Source organism: Erpetoichthys calabaricus, chromosome 14 (genome assembly GCF_900747795.2).
Source record: "Erpetoichthys calabaricus chromosome 14, fErpCal1.3, whole genome shotgun sequence".
In the NCBI taxonomy this organism is placed as follows: Eukaryota; Metazoa; Chordata; class Cladistia; order Polypteriformes; family Polypteridae; genus Erpetoichthys; species Erpetoichthys calabaricus.
Genome location: NC_041407.2, coordinates 21,768,997 through 21,792,500, shown reverse-complemented (window position 1 = coordinate 21,792,500; position 23,504 = coordinate 21,768,997). Strand labels below are relative to the sequence as shown.

General features: G+C 44.2%; 2 protein-coding genes across 3 annotated transcripts in view; one reads left to right on the top strand and one right to left on the bottom strand.

Moving 5' to 3' along the window:
• Window positions 1-23,504, top strand: part of mmd (monocyte to macrophage differentiation-associated) — a 193,040-nt gene that overhangs the window by 143,760 nt on the left and 25,776 nt on the right. The window lies entirely within an intron of this gene.
• Window positions 18,180-23,504, bottom strand: part of hlfb (HLF transcription factor, PAR bZIP family member b) — a 38,711-nt gene continuing 33,386 nt past the window's right edge. The window contains exon 4 of one of the 2 annotated variants that reach the window (XM_028818685.2): window positions 18,180-21,583. In XM_028818685.2, coding sequence (XP_028674518.1) covers window positions 21,365-21,583 — 219 coding nt within the window. In that variant the 3' untranslated portion in view covers window positions 18,180-21,364. The remainder of the gene's footprint in view (window positions 21,584-23,504) is intronic. The other variant, XM_028818686.2, reaches the window with a different exon arrangement.

Below are 23,504 nucleotides of genomic sequence, written 5' to 3'. Positions count from 1 at the left end.
CAGCTTTCAGACAGATGGCCTCACACGTTCTCCTCAAGCACACTTTGATATAACGCAGGATTCATAGTCGAGTCTCTGCTCCCTGATGCAGCAAAACAGCCCCTCTGTTGGGCGCAGGCGCTGATCACGTGTCGCCGCACCCACCACATGTTGAAGTACCTGGATTGGGACCCGAGTGCAGTGGGTGACACCTCGGCACCGGAACAGTGAGGTTTGTTTATTTTTAAACAGTGGCTGGAGTGCCAAGTTGTCCCTGCAATGTTGGAGGACCTGCATGCAGATTTAACGTCATACCTGGGATGGAGCAACCAGCAGAGTAGAGTCACTTCTGCCGTTTATGGGATTCAAACTGAAAGCAACCCCCAACCAGAACATTTCTACCGCCATGCTGGCATGAGGTGGTTGTTCTCCTTTGCTTTGAAACACCAAGCATGTCTACTGTTACTGTGACTAAACAAGTCTGTGGAGGACACCTTGTCATTGTTGCAGAAGGCCTGCTCTTTGCCTAGCTGCTTCGTCTTGCTCTGATGTTCGTTGTTGGACAGCAAATGCTTTTTCCAGTCCCGCCCTGCATGCAGGTCCACTTCTGATTGTCGATGCAAGGACTTGGACAGCAGCCGTTGCAGGAACTGCCTGCAGATCCTTGCAAGTAGAATTGGGGGCTCTTTTAGTATCAGACGGTCGGCTCTTGGGCTTCAGTTGCTGGGCTGTTCTGCTCAAATTAGCAGTCGTTTGAAGTCTGCGCCACTTGTAGATGAATTTCCTAATCGTGGAATGAGAATGGTTCTTTTTAAATCTGTTGGCAAGGCTCTTGGGCATCCACAGCCTTCCTTCTCTCTGAGAGCTCTCTCTCGATTTTTGGTGTGGTGACACAACACACACATCAATGGCAAAGGGAGCTCCAGGCCCTCGATTATCTGCCGTTTGAACAAGACCTTCATATTCCCCAAGGAGGTTCTAATCATTGGCACCTCATCTGGAGCACTGGATTGTGATATTGTGGATTTGAAGCGATGACTCGTTAGATGAACATGGCAGTGGATTTACTTTTTCCGTGTGACCAATCCACACTTGCGTTCATTTAGATCCTGAAGATGTCCATTTTTGATGTGTCATGTGTTCCTTTGTCTGGAGGCTTTGTTTCCATGAAGTTCTGTTTGCCTGTTCAAATAGGTTGAAAATGTCTGCAATAGGGGTGCATTTACCTTTTCACATAACTGTGTACTCTTAACTTCTCACTGTGCCCACAGTTAGGCCTCCGATGGACAGGGTCTGCCTCTGGACTTCGTGCAGTCCTCGCAGTAGAGAAGAACATCGAGGTAGCTGGCTTTGGCCATTGTTGAGGTGTCCTTCTAGAGAAGGTGGCCCGCCTCGGGTGATGTGTTGGTGTTAATGAGGTGGTGTCGGGTGGGCCTGTTTTTTTTTTTTTTTTTTAAGACATTTCCAGGATTCACTTGTCCACCACTAGAAAGAACCTTTGGAGGTTAAAGTGCATTTTGCAGTAAAACGTGGGATGAGAGGTGAGACAATCAGGGGGGCCGATGGCACAATTTAAAAAAATAAATAAATTCAAGCTTGTCGGATGAAGTGCTGGAGGACCCCCAGTCATGAGAAGAAGGAAGTTCCAATGCACTCCTTGTGTTTCAAACTGAGTTTTAATGATGTTGAGTGAAGAGGACGGGGCAGCAGCATGAAGCACAGGGTCCAAGATGTCCGCTCAAGCGACCAGCACGTCAAGGTGACAGATGGCTTGTCGCAGATTCTGGTTGCCATTGTTAATAACAAGCAAATAGGTGGAAGCCGTGTGTGAAAAGGTAAGTGCACCCCGCTTTTCATGCATATCGGGCAGAGTGGCAGCAGCCTTACAAACCCCGAGGCCACCGGCTCCTCTCAGAGTCACTTGAGACACCTGGAGAGATGGCTTTTAGGACAAATGACCTCATGTGGAGGGGGTCTGTCAAATGTCACATCCCTCTGAGGTTACCGGGTGAGGCTCCTTCAGGTTGGTGGTGACACTACGCCGAGCATGTGGGCACTGATCTCATGGCAGCGACTGCCGCCGTTTGTCAGTCTTTATAGGGCCATTTCCAAACCCAGAATCCCCTTATTCAGCAGTGAGGATTGTCTACAAGTGGAGATCATTCAAGGCCGTTGTTCTCCTAGTGGAGGTCCCAGCAAAGTCTCTTAAGGGGCAGAGCACAGAATCCAAAGGCTGACATCTGCATAATGTTAAGAGTCCATCACTGAATCATGAGACGAAGACGCAACGACCATGGCTGTCATGGGTGGGCAGCGAGAAGAAAGCTGCTTCCTTCCAGAAGGGACTTGGCAGCCTGGCATCTGAGTGCCACACAAGACATCTGAACAGAGGCCTCGGGCTGGATGACAGCACTGTAGGTATCCATCTTTGGAGAACCCTGGGAGCAAGATGACCCCAGCCCACTCTCCACATTTGATCAAAGGCAGCCCCCTGCAAATCCAGCTTTGCCAGTGTGTTCCTGGACCCCCATCATCCTCACCGCCTGCCCCCAGTCACTCTCACACATGTAACACACGTTGGCGGATTACACTGATGATGGCCTTTCAAACTGTCGTCAGAGCAATCGGGCAAAGCGGGGTGGCTACTTGGTGGTCTTCAATCCGCAGCTTAAATACTGAAATTAAATTCACGGCTGATAGATGGATGGCGCTTTAGAGATGAAGAAATTGGGATGGCGTTGCCCCCAAGAGCCTCAAGCAGCCAAGCCGACTGGGATGTTGATCATGTAAAGGCGCCATATGAGGGTAACTTTGTTAGTGGGTGCTTAAGACATGGCACAGTAAACCTCAAGGCTGCCAGGTCAGTGCCCACCAATGACCCCCTGAGCAAGTTGCCAGGGCTGAAGGGGTACAAGCATAAAAATGTGACGGCTCGAGGAAAAGGCGCTGGAGACGAGGGGATTTACTTACGATGGGCACATCCTCGCTGCCTAAGACCCCCAAGTCCAAAGGTGAAAGTGTTAGAAAGTGAGAACGCAGGCAGAGGGCCTCGGGGGGCACAACGTGGGCTCCGCTGGAAAAGGAAAAGCTGAAGGCCAGAGACCATGTAAGGCACTACAAGAGCTAGTTAGGTAGACAGATAGGAGAGGCGCCATGTAAGTGTCAGGCACCAGACGAGAGATAACAGACAGATTAGTAAGACCGGGTCATAGATGGGCAGTGTAGGGCACTATATAAGGTAAACGTATGGATATGGACGGTGTTGTGTTAGACAGGGGGAGAGACTGACCGTGTAAGGCATTAATAGATACTAGATACGGGTGAAAGGCACTATATTAGATAGGCAGAGGGGTAAAGCACTAGCTGAGACAGATACTGTAATGTAAGCCATTATATAAGATATAAATAGGAAAGACAGTATGTGATAGATACATAGACAGATATGTAAGGCACTATATAAACATGATGACGATATGACAGATAAATAGAAAATGCACTATAATACATATTAAGGTACTATATTTAAATTGATAGAAGTGCAATACACTGTATAAGATAAAGACACTGACAGGTAAAAATAGATATGAAAGGCGCTATATAATATGTGGATATGAAGAGGCATTATATAATAGGTAGGTAGATATGAAAGACAGTGTATAATAAATAGTGCCTGTCCTATCTCTCTGTTACTGTATATGGTGCCTTTCATATCTCTCTATGTTATTGTATATAGTGCCTGTCATATCTCTGTTACTGTATATAGTGCCTTTCATATCTCTATGTTACTGTATATGGTGTCTTTCATGTCTATCTCTCTGTTACTGTATATGATGCCTTTCATATCTCTCTCTGTTACTGTATATAGTGCCTTTCATATCTCTGTTACTGTATATGGTGCCTTTCATATCTCTGTTACTGTATATAGTGCCTTTCATATCTCTCTGTTACTGTATATGATGCCTGTCATATCTCTCTCTGTTACTGTATATAGCGCCTTTCATATCTCTCTGTTACTGTATATGATGCCTTTCATATCTCTCTGTTACTGTATATGGTGCCTTTCATATCTATCTCTCTGTTACTGTATATAGTGCCTTTCATATCTCTGTTACTGTATATAGTGCCTTTCATATCTCTCTGTTACTGTATATGATGCCTGTCATATCTCTCTCTGTTACTGTATATAGCGCCTTTCATATCTCTCTGTTACTGTATATGATGCCTTTCATATCTCTCTGTTACTGTATATGGTGCCTTTCATATCTCTCTCTCTGTTACTGTATATAGTGCCTTTCATATCTCTGTTACTGTATATAGTGCCTGTCATATCTCTCTATGTTACTGTATATGGTGCCTTTCATATCTCTTATTGTATATAGTGCCTTTCATATCTATCTCTCTGTTACTGTATATGGTGCCTGTCATATCTCTATGTTACTGTATATGGTGTCTTTCATGTCTATCTCTCTGTTACTGTATATGATGCCTGTCATATCTCTCTCTGTTACTGTATATAGCGCCTTTCATATCTCTCTGTTACTGTATATGATGCCTTTCATATCTCTCTGTTACTGTATATGGTGCCTTTCATATCTATCTCTCTGTTACTGTATATAGTGCCTTTCATATCTCTGTTACTGTATATAGTGCCTGTCATATCTCTCTATGTTACTGTATATGGTGCCTTTCATATCTCTTATTGTATATAGTGCCTTTCATATCTATCTCTCTGTTACTGTATATAGTGCCTGTCATATCTCTCTCTGTTACTGTATATGGTGCCTTTCATATCTCTGTTACTGTATATAGTGCCTGTCATATCTATCTCTGTTACTGTATATAGTGCCTTTCATATCTCTGTTACTGTATATGGTGCCTTTCATATCTCTGTTACTGTATATGGTGCCTTTCATATTTTCCTCCCTGTTTCCCGCACAGACAGTCAGATGGCCGTCACTTTAATGATCACTAAGTAAAGCTTCACTTCCAACAAGAGCAACTCAGAAGTTAACGTCATAAACGTAAAACAGTGAGGTCACAGCGCACCCCCTTAGACGTGTGTGAGACCTTCGTCTGTAACAATATGGCGGTCGCTGTCCTGTCCCAGTGTCCCTGCACCCAGCGAGCCTACTAAACACACCTCTGTAGTGCTGGGTGGCGCAGTCAAAGACACGCCAATGGTGCGACTAAAGCCACTTGATGACTTCACGAAGTGACATGTTTACGTTATTCGGCGAGTCCTTCTTTATACTTATGGCGCTTTCGCATCCAGTACAGTAAGACAGCAGTCTACAGTTAGACAAAAGGAAGCAGTTTTACTTTTATATAAAATAAAGCGATTTACAGTATTATTATGCTGCCTGTAGAAGGAGGAGAAGAAGAGGGGAGACACATGTCCGGAGGCAGGAGGAGAGGAGGAAAGTAAAGAGAACAGGCTGACAGACGAGATTAGACAGGAGTCCCCATGGACTGTGATGTTTGCTGATGACATTGTGATCTGCAGTGAGAGTAGGGAGCAGGTCAAGGAGACCCTGGAGAGGTGGAGATCTGCTCTAGAGAGGAGAGGAATGAAGGTCAGTAGGGACAAGACAGAATACATGTGTGTGAATGAGAGGGAGGTCAATGGAATGGTGAGGATGAGGGGAGTAGAGTTGGTGAAGGTGGATGAGTTTAAATACTTGGGATCAACAGTACAGAGTAATGGGGATTGTGGAAGAGAGGTGAAAAAGAGAGTGCAGGCAGGGTGGAATGGGTGGAATAGAGTGTCAGGAGTGATTTGTGACAGACGGGTATCAGCAAGAGTGAAAGGGAAGGTCTACAGGACGGTAGTGAGACCAGTTATGTTATCTGGGTTGAAGATGGTGGCACTGACCAGAAAGCAGGAGACAGAGCTGGAGGTGGCAGAGTTAAAGATGTTAAGATTTGCATTGGGTGTGACGAGGATGGATAGGATTAGAAATGAGGACATTAGAGGGTCAGCTCAAGTTGGGAGACAAAGTCAGAGAGGCGAGATTGTGTTGGTTTGGACATGTGCAGAGGAGAGATGCTGGGTATACTGGGAGAAGGATGCTAAAGATATAGAGGAAGGCCTAAGAGAAGGTTTATGGATGTGGTGAGAGAGGACATGCAGGTGATGGTGTGACAGTACAAGATGACGAGGACAGGAAGATATGGAAGAAGATGATCCGCTGTGGCAACCCCTAACGGGAGCAGCCGAAAGAATAAGAAGAAGTGAGTATAGCGGTAAAACTTTTCATATTGCAGCTAAGCCATATCTTAGTTTTATATAGTGTCTTTCACAGTGAGCGCTATATTTAAGTACTTTACAAAAACACATTTCTTTTAACAGGGAGCACAGTGGCGCAATGGGTTCGCTTCCCAATTCCCAGGTGATCCTAAATTGTCCCTACTGTGTGCTTGGTGTGTGTGTGCGCCCTGCGGTGGGCTGGCGCCCTGCCCGGGGTTTGTTTCCTGCCTTGCGCCCTGTGTTGGCTGGGATTGGCTCCAGCAGACCCCCGTGACCCTGTAGTTAGGATAAAGCGGGTTGGATGATGGATGGATGGACTTTCATTTCATAAGCACCGCCCTCTCAGTCACGTGCCCTGGCCCTGACCACTTGAACCCGCGTCTCTCCACTCGTACGGACGCACCAGTGAGTCTGCTGAAGGGCTCGTGCTGAGGACACCGATGACGTCACAAGTGAAATGCCAGGCTGAGCGAACGCACGCAGAAAGAAATCGCCTTGCCAGTCCGGAGGCGGCGCGCGCGACTCTACGCCTTTTTGTGGACTTGCGAGGTTTTATTACAGGGAAAGGGTGCCATCCTGTGGCTACTATTAGAATTGCAGTTCTCTCAACGCGTTTTTATATTTGATCTCCAGCAATTAGGACATGTTTACGTACGAAAAATAATCTTGTTGTGTCTGTCACGGCTTGTCTTATTATTCAAAAGAGTTTTTATACAAACCTTTATGAAATAAACATTTAAAATAACTCTGAGGGACCTCACCAGAAAAAGGTCAGTAGACAGGTGGGCAGGCCTCATTAGACACTGCAATGGTCCATGGGAGAGCCTCACGAGCCTCACTGGAATGCTGGACAGACCTTCATGAGAAGCAGAGACCAGTGGGCAGACCTCAACAGCAATGAGAGCTACTGGATACAAGAGCTGGTGGTCCAACTCCACTTGTGGTCCTCACTGGATGCAAGAAGAGGTGGTTCAATTCCACTAGTGGGCCTCACTGGTCACAGTTGTCAATGGCCCAGCTTAACTGGTGGACCTAACTGGTCACAGGATGCGCTGGTGAGATTCCACTAGTGGACCTGACTGGATACAAGTGCCAGGGGTCCAATTCCAATAATGGGATTGATTCATTGGTCAGAAGTGCTAGTGGTCCAATTCCACTAGTGGACACAGGAGCTGATTCCACTAGTGGGTCTGACTAGACACCAGAGCCAGTGGTCCGATTGCACTGGTGGACCTCACCACTGGTCACATTTCCTAATGCTCAAGTATCAGTGGTGGACCTTACTGGTCACAGAAGCCGGTGGTCTGTTTCCACTAGTGGGCCTGATTGGACACAGGTGCTAGTGGACCAGTTCTTCTGGTGGTCTTTACGAGTCATAGGAGCCAGTGGACTAACTCACTGGACCAGGTGGACCTCAGGTGCACCTCACTAGTCACAGGTGTTAGTGGTCCAGTTCCATTGGTGGGCTTTACTGGACACAGGTGCCAGGGTTCCAATTCCACTGATGGGATTCATTGGTCACAGGTGCCAGGGGTCCAACTCTACTAGTGAACTTCACTGTTCTCAGGAGATGGTGGTCTGATTCTGGTGATGGTCCTCACTGGATATAGGAGCTGGTGGCCTGATTCCACCAGAGGGTCTGACTGGACACAGGTGCTAGTGGTTCAACTCCATTGGTGGTCCTCACTACACACAGAAACTGATGGTCTGATTCCACCGGTGGGCCTCATTGGAGAGAGCAGTGCCCACATTAGGACTAAGAAGCAGAGAGAAGAGCAAACAGAGCAGCGGGCTTGTGGAGCTGTCGCTGATTTGGGGCTTAACATCTCTGGAGAGGTGGGCCAGAATCCTGACCAGAGTCATCGACTGGCCGTCTAGGTGTTGATGGTCCCTAATTATCTAACTTTTCCTTACATCTTCAGAGAAGTAATTCCATACTTGGTAGCCATCAAACACTGCAGCAGGTGGGCTGCCTTTAAGATGTGTTTAGGTGGGTTTCTAGCTTGATTGGTGACTCCACATTACCCAGTGTGCCCTGTGATTGTTCAGGACCCCCAAACTGGGATGAGTGAAAGGCTGGCACTGCACACAAATGGATATTGGTTCTTTTCTTTTTTTCAATTGTGACACCTCCTGGCCAATATGAGAAGTGCACCTATGTGGACAACTTTTCCAGCAATTTCCCATCCCCTTACTTTGATTTATGTAATCTTAACGAGTCGGCGGCGTGCGCCCGTCATGCAGTCCTGTAGTCCAACATCCCCGGCGACCCACCCGACAAAATCAGACAGTCGTAAGGAAGTCGGCGGGATGGCTGAGTGGCCACAGAGTGTAGTGACGAGGAATGAGGAGCACAAACGGGCTGGCTGATGTCTCGTGTCTTACGTACCACAACAGAATGGAAAAGGGCAGAGATTGTGAGTGACCTCCTCGTAACGGTCACCCCTTCGCACGCCCGCCGGCCCTCCCAGGCAGTACGCAGAACGCGGCGAACTCGCAATTCTTTCATCTAATTGGACACACCGCTCCTCTTTTTGATGTTCTGGGACCATCTTTGTTGGCCGTTATCAATGTTTCTATTAGTGAGGGGGTTGTGCCCTCATTTTTGAAAAATACGGTGGGTGGTCCGACTTTGTCTAAAAAAGGCAGATTTAGATCCTAAAGTGTTAAAGAATTGTCGCCCAGTTTCCCAATTGCCATTTCTGGCTAAAATATTTGAAAGAATTATTTATAATCAATTGGGGGCGGCACGGTGGCACAGTGGTAGCGCTGCTGCCTCACAGTTAGGAGACCTGGATTCGCTTCCCGGGTCCTCCCTGCGTGGAGTTTGCATGTTCTCCCCGTGTCTGCGTGGGTTTCCTCCGGGCGCTCCGGTTTCCTCCCACAGTCCAAAGACATGCAGGTTTGGTGGATTGGTGATTCTAAATTGGCCCTAGTGTGTGCTTGGTGTGTTTGTGTGTGTCCTGCGGTGGGTTGGCACCCTGCCCAGGATTGGTTCCTGCCTTGTGCCCTGTGTTGGCTGGGATTGGCTCCAGCAGACCCCCGTGACCCTGTGTTCGGATTCGGCGGGTTGGATAATGGATGGATGGATGGATAATCAATTGGTCGATCATCTTAACTCCGTTAATGTATTTGAGATCTACCAGTCTGTCTTCTGGCGTTTTCATGGTGGTCCTCCTCTCTCTCATTACTGACTCCTGGGGTGGGGGGGCTGCAGTCCTTGTCTTTTTAGACCTTTCTGCAGGTCTTCATACTGTTAACCAGGGGGTCCCGCGGTTGCGGCTTGAACATCTGGTGGGGCTGTCAGCTGGTTCAGCTCATATCTAACCGGTAGATGCTTTTCAGTGACTTTCAAGTCCTGTTTCTCGTCTGCCGCTCCTGTTAAATGTGGTGTTCCTCAGGGATCCATTTTGGGTCCTATTTTATTTTCTACTAGCTGTCCCCCGCTGCTCCACTCACGTGGTACTGAAACAGCACAAACTTTAAAAATCAATTAAAAATTAAAAAACAATGTAATTCTGGCCAAGCAGAAGGTAGTTACGCTCCAACATCAAACGTTGCCACTGTATCTGACAGGAGAGCGTCCCCCACGTGGGGAGAAGAGCACGTGGCCGTGATATCTCTGCCCTCTAAAACACATGGAGCTCTGATCTCTCTCTCTCTCAAAAACATCAAACGTTACTCCTTAACAATCTGTAGACGATAATGTCTGCTGAACAAGCAGGTATCGCTAGCTAAGCTGAGGCGAGGTCCGCTCCAACACGTGGCGAGAGGTAGAGCGACTCGAACAGAGTGAGGAGGGCCCACGCCTGGCTCCCTACTCCTAAAGTCACACCGCTTCCTCCCCTCAGCCTGTCCGTCTCAGATTAGCGCCAATCTATCGCTCCTGCAAGTGAACTGTGATTCTTAGCGCAATGAGAGAAGTCGCAAAATCAACCGGAATGTTCAAGCAAATTATAGAAAAAAACCCGATCAAAATCCGTTAAGTAGTTCTCTCATTCGCTAGCTAAGCAGAGTTAAGGTTACACCCCAAGGCTGGCGCGTGAGTGAGGAGGGTCCCGTCCCTTTCCCCTCGGCCCACTGCATCTCTCTCAGATTCACGTGAATAAATCACCAACGCAAACCAAACTATGATACTTAGCACAATGAGAGAGGTTACAAAATCAACCGGAATGTTCAAGAAGATTATAGAAAAAAAAAAACGATTTAAATCCGTTAAGTAGTTCTCTCGTTTGCTAGCCAGGCAGAAGTAAGGAATGCTGGCGTGTGAGTGAGGAGGACCCAGTCCTTCTCCCCTCGGCCTATTGCATCTCTCTCAGATTCGTGCAAATAAATCGCCGCTACCGCAACCGAACTATGATACATAACGTGATGAGAGGAGTCGCAAAATCAACCGGAATGTTCAAGCAGATTATAGGAAAAAAAAAACGATTTAAATCCGTTAAGTAGTTCTCTTGAGAAAAGCGGACAGAGACAGACGATGGGTTTTTTATATATACAGTATATATATATATATATATATATATATTTATATATACAGTATATATATATTTATATATATATATATATATTGTGGTGGGTGGCCGGCTAAATATTCCGGTCCTCACCCCCAGGCCGCCAGGAGGAGCTCTCCCGACAGCATGGACGTGCCCCGAATTCCAGCAGGGCCTCATGGACTTTGTACTTTTTATGCACAGCCCTGCTGGATACCCTGGGCAGCACCAGGAGTCGCTGTAAGGGGGCTATCAGACTCTTACGTGCCCTATAACCCGGAAGTGCGTCATGATGTTATGACAAAAAGAAACGACGTGCTTCCAGGTTGAAGAAAGGAGCTTTTTATCCGACCCGGAAGTGTTCATGATCACATGAACAGAAGAGAGAAACGCTTCCGGGTCATGGACTATATAAAGGACTCTGGGAAACCAGTACACTGAGCTGAGCTGGGAGGAAGGGTGACGAAGTGTCTGGGAGTGTGGAGGATTGATTATTGTATTGATTAGTGTATTGATTAGTGTATTGAGTAATTTATGAGTATTGTGGAGAGGAGGGTGCTTTGTGCATGTTATTGTTCAAATAAAAGTAATATTTTGACTTTTACCTGTTGTTTGGCGTATTGTCCGAGGGTTCAAGAGGACGACAGCGACCTCAATCTGTCACAATATATAACAGACTACGAATGCCGTGAATATATATATATATATATATATATATATATATATATACTGTAGATATATATATCTTCATCCAATAGAGCAGCGGTTCTCAATCTGTGGGGCAGGCCCCCTCCTAGTGGGGCGCGAAGTAACAAAAAGGGGGGGCGCGAAGATGTGAAAAAAAGAAAACAAGAATCGAAAATATGAACAATACATCTATTGAAACCAAAACAAATTAACTTAAACTACATTCTGATACTAGAAAAATAAATATAGAGTTAGATAAATGTCGATAAAAGTTAAGTAGGTATAATAAAATATGCATCTATGGTATATCATTAATTAAAAAAGAACAAATTGTATTAGTGGGCTCCATTAAAAAAACGTTAGGGGGTGAGATTAAAACTGTTATGAAAACTCGGGTCGCAAATACTTAAAGGTTGAGAACCGCTGCTCTAGAAGTTCTTTTCAGAAAGTTGAATATTTCTTTCCATTGTTATGCTGATGATACTCGGGTTTATATTCCTGTCTGTAACTCTGCAATTAATCGGCTGCCCGATTGTCTTTCTGAACTTAAGGTTTTCCTGATCTTCGTGAAAATAAAGCAGAAATGCTGACAGCTCAAATTGGTCTTTGAACTTCTCGGCTGTTTCACTGACTTTTGCAAACTTCAAGTTCATAATGTCTGTGTTATTTATGAAAGTTGCCTCTCTCTGGACAAACACATTACGTTGCTTTTCCCACTTTCGACATTTAGTTACCGTTAAGCCTTTTTCACCTCCTAGTGAGCCGGAGACTCGTGCTTTTTTCTGTCCTCGCCTTGATTAGTGTAACTCATTGAATTCTGGGATCAGCAAATCCCCGATCCGCAGGTTGCAGTTGGTTCAGAAAGCTGCTGCTCGTTTTTTGGTTGGGGTAAAAAAGTAACTCCAACTTTAGCCTCTCTACACTGGCTGCCAGTTAACTTTAGAATTGATTTTAAAATGTTGCTGCTGGTTTTTAAATCAATACACGGGGTCTGCTCCTGCATGTTAATTTGAATTGCCATCCAGATAGCTTCGGTCTACCGGTCGATTGTCACTTGTGGTCCGTCACACTAAGTGCAAAACTAAGGGGGCCAGGAACCCTTTACCTCATCACATGAAGGGGTCCCCTTCAATTTAAAACGAGACTGAAGACGTTCTTTCCATGACCCTCCACTTAGTGATCTTCTTTCTTTTCTTTAACTCACCGCTGGCTGTGTTTCGTCTTATTGTACTTTATTTCTATTTATTTGATTTATGTTCGTTGTATGTTTTAATGTGAGGTACTTTGGCGACGCCGTTACTGACGTTGTTTTAAATGCGCTCTATAAATAAATTGACGCTGACCCCCCCCTGCGTTTGTAGTTGTGTAACATCACATCCTCCATGGCAGCCGTCGCGTTTGTACAACGGAGAAATTATTTGTTACCTCTCAATTATAGAAGGAAATCCTGAGACGAGACTTTCTCTGAGATGATTTCAGGTCCCGCGAGATGAGACTTTTTGCCAAGAGATTTTGACAAGTCCCGCCCCCCTCTCAAACATTTAAAACCACGCCCACCGTCCAATCACTTCTCATTTGTGTGAATGCTAGTATCAGACACAGTTACTGCACTCTCAGCAGTGATGGGAAGTTCGGATCATTTTACCGACTCGGACCTTTGAGTCTCGTTCAGCAAAATGAACGAATCCTTTTTCGAGTCATTTCGTTCATTTTAGCAAAATATAATTAAAATGTTACCTGTTACCTCCCTAACACATCTACTGCTTACACAAATGTTGATCACACTACAAACAAGACAAAACTATAATGCTATAAGAAACAGAAAATATTAATTCATTGTTTACCTGGGTCTTTAGTCTGTGATTCGCTACTACTGAGCCGGTAGGTGGTCACGTGACAAAAGAACGAAAGACTCGAGAGATGAACTAATCAATTCTCTTTCCGGCTCAGACTGAGTTGGTTAAGCTTATGGGGCTGTCACGTGATGAACGAACGACTCAAAAAACCCGAAGACTCGAAAAAACTATAGAAAGTTGCGCAAATGCGCATGCGCGACTGAACGAATCACTCCCACGTGACGACTCGTTCTTCCCGAGTCACATTAAAGATTCGTCAAGAACGACCCATCACTAATTCTCGGCTCCAAGCGGGGTCGGAAATAAAAGACAAAGTAGAACGTCGTAAAGAATTCAAAATCGTTGGCATGATACACATGCAGGGCAGGTTAGAGATTACGAAAGTACTAAAATTCGAAAGTCTCAAAAAACCGATAGTAAAGATCGAATTAGCGCTAACAAATGGAAATTATTACTCGGTGAAATAACGGCAGAGTGAAAAGAGATCGAATATATGGACATTGGTGATGTGAGTATGTAGTTATTGTTCGGCTTTAAACTTTAAGTCGGAGATTTGTAGATCATCTAATTCATGTTGCCATCAGAGAAAAGTAGTGTTTCCTCCCGATGAAGAGGCGATTTGTTGTTTGGTGAAAGTGAAATCCACAAACGTGAGTGGCAGAGACAGGAAGGCCAGGGGTTGGTGAGTGAAGCGAGCAGGGGGCAGAGACTCCTAGTTTTATTTAAAATCAGAAAAAAATGAACTAACCTGACTAGGAACAACACTTCTTCTTAACACCCCGGCTAGTTTGATTTTCTTTTCTCTTTTTCAGTCTTCCCCTGCCATGGATAAGCGGGTTATAAAAATGGACGGATGGAACGTGCCTGCATTCTGCTTGTCTCATGTTCAATATTTTCTAATCTGTGCCTCAAATACCCCCCAACCCCACGAGTGTCTCTAGGTGGGTACGGACTTTCACAACCTAATGATGCACCAGAGAACGTAACAAAAATTTAAAAAATGATCGGGGACGTCAAGCGGCAGAGAGAGAAGAGACGTGAATCCCACCGCGTGAGCGTACGAGAGAGAAGCGGTCACCATTGCGGTTAGTTAGGTAGACCTTACAGCCCCAGAGGGAAATTCCAAAACAGAAGGAACTGACACCATGAGAAGTGTTAAAATATCCCAAGGAGTCTTTAAAAGTTTGAATTGTTAACACGTTTATCTATTTGTGGAATTGATTCAGCAATAAAATCTGCGATTCTGGCCCGGTCACGCACACCGCGTTCTCAGAGCTGTCGGCTGCAGTAGGATGGAGATGGCGGCCAGACGAGTCGCTTTTGTCGCCCTGATAAATGAACAGCGGGCCTCCTTTCGTCCTCTGACTGTAACGGACACGGCTGTAGCTGTGCATCCAACCATCCGTCCATTTATCCAGTGTGGGATCGCTGGCAGTTAGGGGGGAGACTTTCCTGGGTACAAAAAGCCCAAGGTAGGACGAGGTGCCACCCTTGCACTTGTGCGGTGATGCGATGAGCTGCTCTGTGTGTTTGTAACAACATGGATTTGGCTGCAGTTTCAAGATATCCGTGTTGGCCGTACTTTTGTGAGGCTCGGCACGTGCGGATTGGCCTTGTACTTCAAACTGCCATGGAATGCATTAATGGAGACAAGCAGAGAGCAGGGAGGCTGCTGAAATCGATCAGCCAACGCCACGTTTTTGTCATTTTGTTGTGTGTTTCAAATGAAACTAATGTTCCTTAATGTAACAACTGAAGTGGGCCAAACGTGGTAAGAGCAAAAACAACACGTAATGTATGTGGATGGTAGGGGACACGGCTATGGAGGGATATTGTGGACAAAATGAAGGAAATAAATAAGCAAATGTACGTATGCAGTTAGAAATGTGACTATAAATAAATAACAAAATGAGACGTCAGTGTAATTAAATGGGTCATGGAATTGCTGACGCCGCACACAACATGAAATAGGCCTTGAAATGTAAACTGTCACTTTCAGCCATTAGAGTTGGGGGGGCGGGGCTCTGGAGAGTGCTGTGTTGTGATTGGTGGATCGGCGCTGTGACTCCCGCTCTGGGTTATGGTGGGGAGCGGCCACTTTAATTCAAGAAGCCCCTGAACTGTATCTGCTGTAAATGTGACACCGAGGGTCCATCCACATGGCCAACAATTCACCAATCAAAAAAAAAATAAAAGTATTGACTAGAGCCCACCCTCTCAACTTTTGATGGGTGAAAATGACATTTTAAAGTGCCTTTCATGTTGCATGCAGTGTCACTGGAAAAAATAAATAAGCAGCAAAAAACGTATTTCGTAACACATTTAATTACTCATGCCTATATATCATTTTGTTATTATTTAATTATTCTCACATTTCACAATGCATTCGTTTATGTATGTTTTTATTTACTGTATACACTCACGTTTAAGTTCTTCCGTGGATAAGTCAGGACTTGATTTTATCGTATAATTTCTGGTATTTTATAATGTCGGTCGTATAAGTTGAATGTGGAAAACTCACACTATTGGTCTAAGAGATTATGATATGCTAACACCCACCTGAGAGAGTAACCGCGGGGCACACGGCCTTTATTTCTATGTGTTGTGCCTACGTGACCACACGGGAATACCTGAACTATTCCGAAGTGACGCTTGCACTGTTTTGTGTTTTTTGTATCTCACACACTTTTATCGTAAGAGCATCCCTTATCTACGATGGAGCGTTCGATCAGAAGAAAATATAAAGCTGGTTTTAAATTAAACGTCGTTGAAGTGGCAAAACAAATTGGTAACTGCGCTGCTGCAACAAAATTCAACGCGTCTGAGAAACTGGTGTGAGATCGGAGGAGGCAAGAAGATGTAAAAGAAAAAAATCAAGTGTCGCATTTTTGAACGGGCATATAAGTCGGGGTCTGATTTTATGATCGATTTTTCAGATTTCAAGACCAACTTACACGTGAGTATATACGGTAATTCATTTTGCCTAAACATTTCCTCCAGTTATTAGTTTTTTTATTGCTGTTCAATTTAGTGGCAAAGTCTGGAGTGGCACACTAGCGTAAGGGAACAGGAAAATGTCTGCTCAGTTTCTGTATGAGGGGGCACCTGAGAACACATGGGCTGATTTACAGGAATTTCATAATGATAATAATCTAAAATAGACCTGTTTATTTTAATTATTATATATATTCACAATTGTAGTCGTAACATTGTGGCAAATCTAAAAAAGGTGGGCGAGAGTTGAGAAATGAAAGCCGCGGGGGCTTGTGACTGTTGACATTTTAGCTCATTTGACTTGTCCAATAATTTTTATTTTTCCTTTGAAATGTTCACCAGCTAATTACACATAGGAAGTAAAAATGTGAGGTTTGAATACACAAAGGGAGGTCTGAAAATCGAGAATACGCCTTATGAGAAGGATTTAGGAGTCGTCACTATCAACTTCCAGTGTTCAGAAGCCATCAAGAAGGCTAACAGAATGTCAGGTTATAGAGCGCCCTGATATGTGCAGTACAAGTCACAGGAGGGTCTGCTCAAGTTTTATAACACACTGGTGAGGCCTCATCTGGAGTACTGGGTCTGGTTTGGGTCTCCAGGCTACAAGAAGAACATAACAGCACTAGAAAAGGTCCAGAGAAGAGCAACAAGGCTGATTGCAGGACTACAGGGGATGAGTTATGAAAAAATTAAAAGAGCTGAGCCTTTGTAGGAGATTAAGAGGAGACCTGAGTGAAGTGTTTAAAATGATGAAGGGAATGAGTCCAGTGGATCGAGACGGTGACTTTAAAATGAGTTCATCAAGAACAACCCAAGGACACACAATTGGAAACGTGTGAAGGGTAAATTTCACACAAACCTCAGGGAGTTTTTCTTTACACAGAGACCCACAGACTCATGGAATAAGTGACCGAGTAGTGTGGTGGACAGGAGGACTTTAGGGACTTTCAGATCTCGAGTTCATGTTTTTTAGAAGAATGAAGTGGACAGGACTGGCAAGCTTTGTTGGGCTGAATGGCCTGTTCTCGTCCAGATTCTTCTAATGTCCCCTCCATGCATCTGACCAAAGCAAACGTCCCAAACTTGACCATGTGATTTTCTGATATACCCGATTTGAAACGAGTGCTCTTACAAAAGCAGCTTTGAAGGAAATGTAAACGATGTCGGTACTCCCTAATTCACATGGCAATGACCTCCTAACGTCCGAGTTGTTTTTATTTCTCAGTTAATGGACGGGAGCTGCAAGTGAAAATGTTTAAGGTGAGCGTACATCAGGTAATCCACGACCATCAGATCATTGTTTATAAACTCTAGGCGGAAATCCCCCCCAAAGCCAATAAAATGCCCACCCCACTTGTTATTACCCTGAGGGAACCCATCATCATCCGTTTCTGTCAAAACACACATTTCAGCTCTGAATTTGGTCATTTTTTTTAATAAATTGACTGTTTGGTAATTGTAGGCTTTCTAATGTTTATTCCATATGGATCCACACTAATGTTCCTAGATTCACATTGTACACAAGGAACCCTCTAAAGGTGATGCAAAAAGTCAGTGTCCTCCTCAGAGATTAATAAAGTATATAAAAAGCCAGCAACACTATCTGTAACACCTTGTTAACCCCCCCACCTCCAAATGATATTTTAGGGGGAGGGCAAGTACATTTTTACGTAGTATGACTGCAGTATTTAATCATTTATGACCAAAAAATTAAAAATGGAGGTACTTTGAAACCGCTGTGGTGAAACGCTACGGAAAAAGGTTGGGAAGCCCACCCTAGACTGCGTGTCATCTGATGTTTCAGCTTCTTGTCTTTGTCAAAGGTGACATTTACTTTCTTTCCTCCCGTTTTCTCTTTGCTGACGTTTCCAAAAGGCGCTTTGCATTGTGACAAAGAACAGACGTGACATGCGACAGAAAGAAATTGTAAAGATTTTATTAAACACTAAGAATTACAGACATAACGAGGATCTGGGCTGAACAGTACATGTGCATCCACTCCCTGACGTTCGGCTCCCATTTCTAATGCTCAATGCAGTCTAGTGGTGTTGCCATATAAGTATTGGTATTTGGTTCACTGAAAGCTGACATCGATGGACTGGACAGCCCTTGAGTGCAGTTCTGAGTCTCTCCATGCCGTCTGTAAAGACTCGAGTTGCAATGATGAGAAAACTGCCAAGTTATTCTGTGACTGAGTAACAGTCAGTTTGTTAAAGGCACTTGAAAAGACTCAGAATAGAATTATTTTTTTCCTTTATATGAGGTAGTGCTGTATAAAAAGAGGAGCAATGACAAGCCATTCTGGTTTGACCCTGCGTGTCTTCATTGTCACTTAGGAGCATTTGCTGTCCTGCATAGATATGGCAAGGGACAGGAAGAATTTCAGGATCGATTTACGCCACTTCCAAACTCCAAAAACCAGTACAAGAACAAAGAGTGGATCCTCCCTTCCCACTGTGCCTGTCACACATTACCATGGCACACGGATGACAAAAGAGTCACGCAGGCCACCCAAACGGTCCTTTACCCCCAAAGAGACTCAAATGTAAAGTGCAGAACAAACTGTGACATAAAAGCGCCTCGATATGCACTGGGGCGAGTCATGAGTCCATGACATTCCTCAGTGACATGCAGATTTACCGTTTCATGTGTGCCACTGCTGGTGGGCGAGTTCCTAAAAATGAAAATAAAGCGGAACGTGAGCAGAGCGAGCTACACACACAGTTCTTAAACTGCATGAATGCTCTTTAACTATTTGGGCCCTGTGCTCTTAAGCAGTCTGCGGCTTCAATTCCTCATTATTTTTTGTGATTTTGCAGGAGTCTGGTTTAATTTACTAATAAATAAAAACAGATCCTCTCTGAATACAAAGCACATAAAAAAGATCCTGAGATTGCAGGTCCTCGGCAACAAAACTATTTCCACACCAGTATGAGAAAAGTGATCATTTTAACGATTGTCACAATGCATGCAGCTGTGAGGGGCAGGTCCGGACCCTCACATACACGGGAGTTTTTGTTTTTTTGCATTCAGCTGTCTTTCAGCAGTTATGGCAGACAAAGATATCCCTCTCTGTCAGTTTCTTTCTCCGTTTTTTTTTTTTGCTGGCACCTACTGTCCCTGCCATCACGGAAGGGCCGGATCAAATCTTTTTCATCTGTGTGCTTTTTTTTTTTTTTTGGCAAGCAAAAAAGTTACATTTGTGAACCAAGAACAATCAATCCATGATATGAAGTGCCTTGACGGTGACCAAGATGTCCCATTAAAAATACGACGCGGCCCGAGGCTTAAAGCAGAATGCCAAGTGGAAAGAGGCCAAAGAAAAGCAGCAAGCGGGACACCTGAAAGGCTCCCCCACTTGCAAAGGCCTTCTTGTGCACACTTTTGTATACGCCGCTCGCCAAAGCTCCCTGGCGCACATTGGCAGGCTTGTATGGCAGGATGTGCGCCCTCTTGGCTCCTGCAGGTCTCGCCAGTGTGTGCAATGCTTTTGTTGTCCTGGACGCTACATCTGGCTCACCTCAAAAGACAGCTAAATAAATGGAGAAACAAAGAAAACGAATTTCAAGTCAGGCAGACGCATCGAGGCCTGTGACTGGCATACTAGACTGCAGTACCGCCAAGCTAACTGCACCCTTTCTGTACAATAGTTCTGATTATATATTATATATCTAAACAGTTAAATAGCATTCCTATTCTTTGAGCAATATATATTTTGCCTTTTGTTTTAAAATACACTGTCAGTATTTGTATTGGAAAAATACTGTACAAAATGCCATAAAGAATTGCTTTGTATAAACATTAAACTCTTTAAAATCTCTCTCTCTTTCTTTTCTTTTGGTCTGAAGATTAATAACATTAACAAACTGATTGGATTGACCACAGTATAGGACAACACCAGCCCACTTAGAAGTAAAAATCTTTTACATTCATCTCACACCCACCCAAAAAAGAGTAACAAAAACTGCTAGGTTTCAGGAGAAAAATGGGGTAGGAGCAAACAAACAAAAACAAAAGGAACAAACAAAATAATAATAAAAAAAAGAACAAGCAGTTTGTCTTCTAATTAATCATGCTCAGAAACACGAGAAGGAACTCACTGAATGGCAAAAAAAATGTGAACCATGCCATAGTAAAAGGAATAATACAGAAGAATTATTATTATAAGTGACAATAAAAAATGGATATTAAGAAATCTTCAATTTAATTGGGAAAAAAACAAAACAAGAAAGCCAGATTTCCGCTGCAAATCGTATTGAGATGTTGTGTTGCACCGGTACTGCACCGGAGAGCAATATGCTTCTGGTCTGTCTTCCTAGTGCGTGGGTCCCGTCAAGGAGACGGAAGTGTGCCAGCACAGCACGTTAAAAGGCCTGCGAGCAGCACGCCACCGCACGCTGGCAGGTTATTGCTTCCAGTACTAGTGGCACTCCTGCCGGAATGACAGAAGTGGCCGAGCCATCCACTTTTATAAAAAAAAGAAGCACATATGACGATGTTATTACTCAGCTAGTGTTAACTTATAACACTTTAAAATAAAAACAAACAAAAAAAAAAAGATATCACACAGAAAGGATAAAAAAATAATAATAAAAACTAGTTTTTGTCTCGCTGTTACAGAAACAAAGTGTACGTCCTGTGCACAAAACACACAAAAAGAAAGTCACATACTTTTAAACAAGAAACAATAACAGGATACAAGGAAAGGGTTAAAACCATGAGCGATCAGCGAAATGCAGCAGCGATAAAAAAGAAAACAGAAACAAAATCTCAATAATATTAATAATAAAGCAGCAGAGTTATTATCTGTTCAGGTGGGGAAAGAAACAAGAGAGTATGGGAGAGAAAGGAACTTCCTTCCCCGGCCTAGACAGAGGGGCCTCAGGTTAAATAGGTGGTGATAAAACACATCAAAATGGACGTCAGTTAACGTGGTTTGTTTTTTCTTTTTTTTTTCTCTGCTCTGGTAAAGTGCCGACAACAGGAAACAAAAACAAAAAGTAAACTAAAATAATATCAATAATGGTTTCTTTTGGGGGTGGTGCTACTGAACGGGAGACACATTGTCCATCACACTTGTGCAGTGCCCGCCCACCCCTCCCCATCTACAGGGGTCCGTGCCTGGCTTCGTACTTTGCCAGGATGTTCTTGCAGCGACCCAGCTCTTTCCGTAGGTCTGCCACTTCTTGACGCAATGCCGTGTTCTCCTTCTCCAGGAAGCCAGCACGGATGGCGATCTGGTTCTCCTTGAGCCGTCGTGCATCGCGGGACCTCTTGGCAGCCATGTTGTTCTTTCTGCGCCTTGCCCAGTATTTGTCATCCTGCTCAAAAGTTTCAAAGACAAAAAAGGCATCAAGTTATATTTCGAAGGTTTATTGCCTATGCACTGACACAAGTTGCAACGCGACACCTTCCTTCAAGCAAGTAGCAAGTGTGGCCCCGCAGTATCAGGGGTCTAATTCTGCATTTAGTCATTGCAAAAATAATGGATTTCTGTATTAACTGTGTATCAAGTTGTATCGAGTACTAAACCAGTTTAAAGGATCCCTCTTGTACTCCCATACCACACATATACTCATATATGCGAATTTCCCCTTGGGATTAATAAAGTATCTATCTATCTATCTATCTATCTATCTATCTATCTATCTATCTATCTATCTATCTATCTATCTATCTATCCTGCCAACTATGCTATATAGTGCCTTTCATACAATATCGATCTATCTATTTATACAAAAACAGACAAAAAGCACATGCGTACATATACATGAATACAACTGTGCCATAAGTACACATAATAAACACCAAACATATATTTTAATATTCATCCACGCTCGGGCCCAGCCAGTACTTGGATGGGAGACCATCTAGGAAAGCTTGGCTTGCTGCTGGAAGTGGTGGTGGTAAGGCCAGCAGAGGGCGCTAACCCTGTGGTGTGTGTGTGTGTGTGTGTGTGTGTGTGAGTGGATCCCAATGCCCCAGTGCAGTGATGGGGACACTGTGCTGTAAAAAGGGTGACGTCCTTAAGATGAGACTCTCTGTGGTCCTAGAAGATCCCTTGGCATTCTTCATGAAGAGTAAGGTGTATCCCAATGTCCAGGCTAAATTGCCCACCATGGCCTAGTCTAGTCATTCTGACCCTCTAATCATTCTGTCTCTATTTGGCTATCTCTGTCACCACTTCACCACCTAAGAGTTCATGTGTGGTGAGCGTACAGGCGCAAAAATGGCTGTCATTGCATCATCCAGGTGGATGCTACACATTGGTGGTGGTTCACTTGCTGAACCACTTTGAGTAGTGAGAAAAGCACTACATAAATGTAAAAAATTATTTTTATTATTATTATCATCCACATCCATTTTTTAGCCTGTTCGTTCCATTACAGGGTAGCAAAGAGATCAAGCTTATCTCAAATGCACTGAGTGCAAGGAAGCTCCCAAACCTGAATGAGGTGTCAGTCCACCACGGGGCACATAGACATATGGGGCCAATTTAGAGTGGATAATAGGCAAAGGCTGCATATCCTTGGGAAGAGGCAGCAAAACTAAAATAATTAAAGACTAGCCCACTCAGACAGTAACTGGATCCCCTGCACCACCATTCCATTCCATCCTTCTTCATATGCAGCTACGGACAGGCCAATGCATGCATTCGATGGGCTTACTAAACACATGCAATACATGTAATCCACACAGTTAAACCTGTCAACTTACACACTTACACTGCCGTGACAGGTTGCCCTTCAAAGTGGGTCAACAATTTTAGGAGAGGATTAGAACTTCAGCTGTAGCATTTAAACTAAAATAAACAGACAAGACCTGCTAAGGCACTGATGTTGGAATGAATGAATGGGTTTGAGTGGCACGCACTGTCTACTGGCACTTTACTCAAAGTGGTCACATGCCTGATTTTACAATTCTCAATTTCTCAAACTTGGTTTTTTGATGTCTGATTTTCACCCTAAATTTAAATGGTGTGCTGAGCCCCCTGGGGGTCAATTCCCTGAAATCTGCTTTACATAATTCATGACTGAGTATCCCCCCTTTTGTGTTCATCTATTCTTATTTTAACAAACTGGAATAGCAAATCCCTTAATCTCTACATAACAGGAGTGACGTCGATGATTCAAGAATCACATGTCCAGCCAGAGGGAACTGATGTGGTTAATCATCTTATGTTTCCCAGCAGTGATTGGGCCAATGAACTGAATGGGACAAAGCATTGCAGCACAGCTTGAGTTT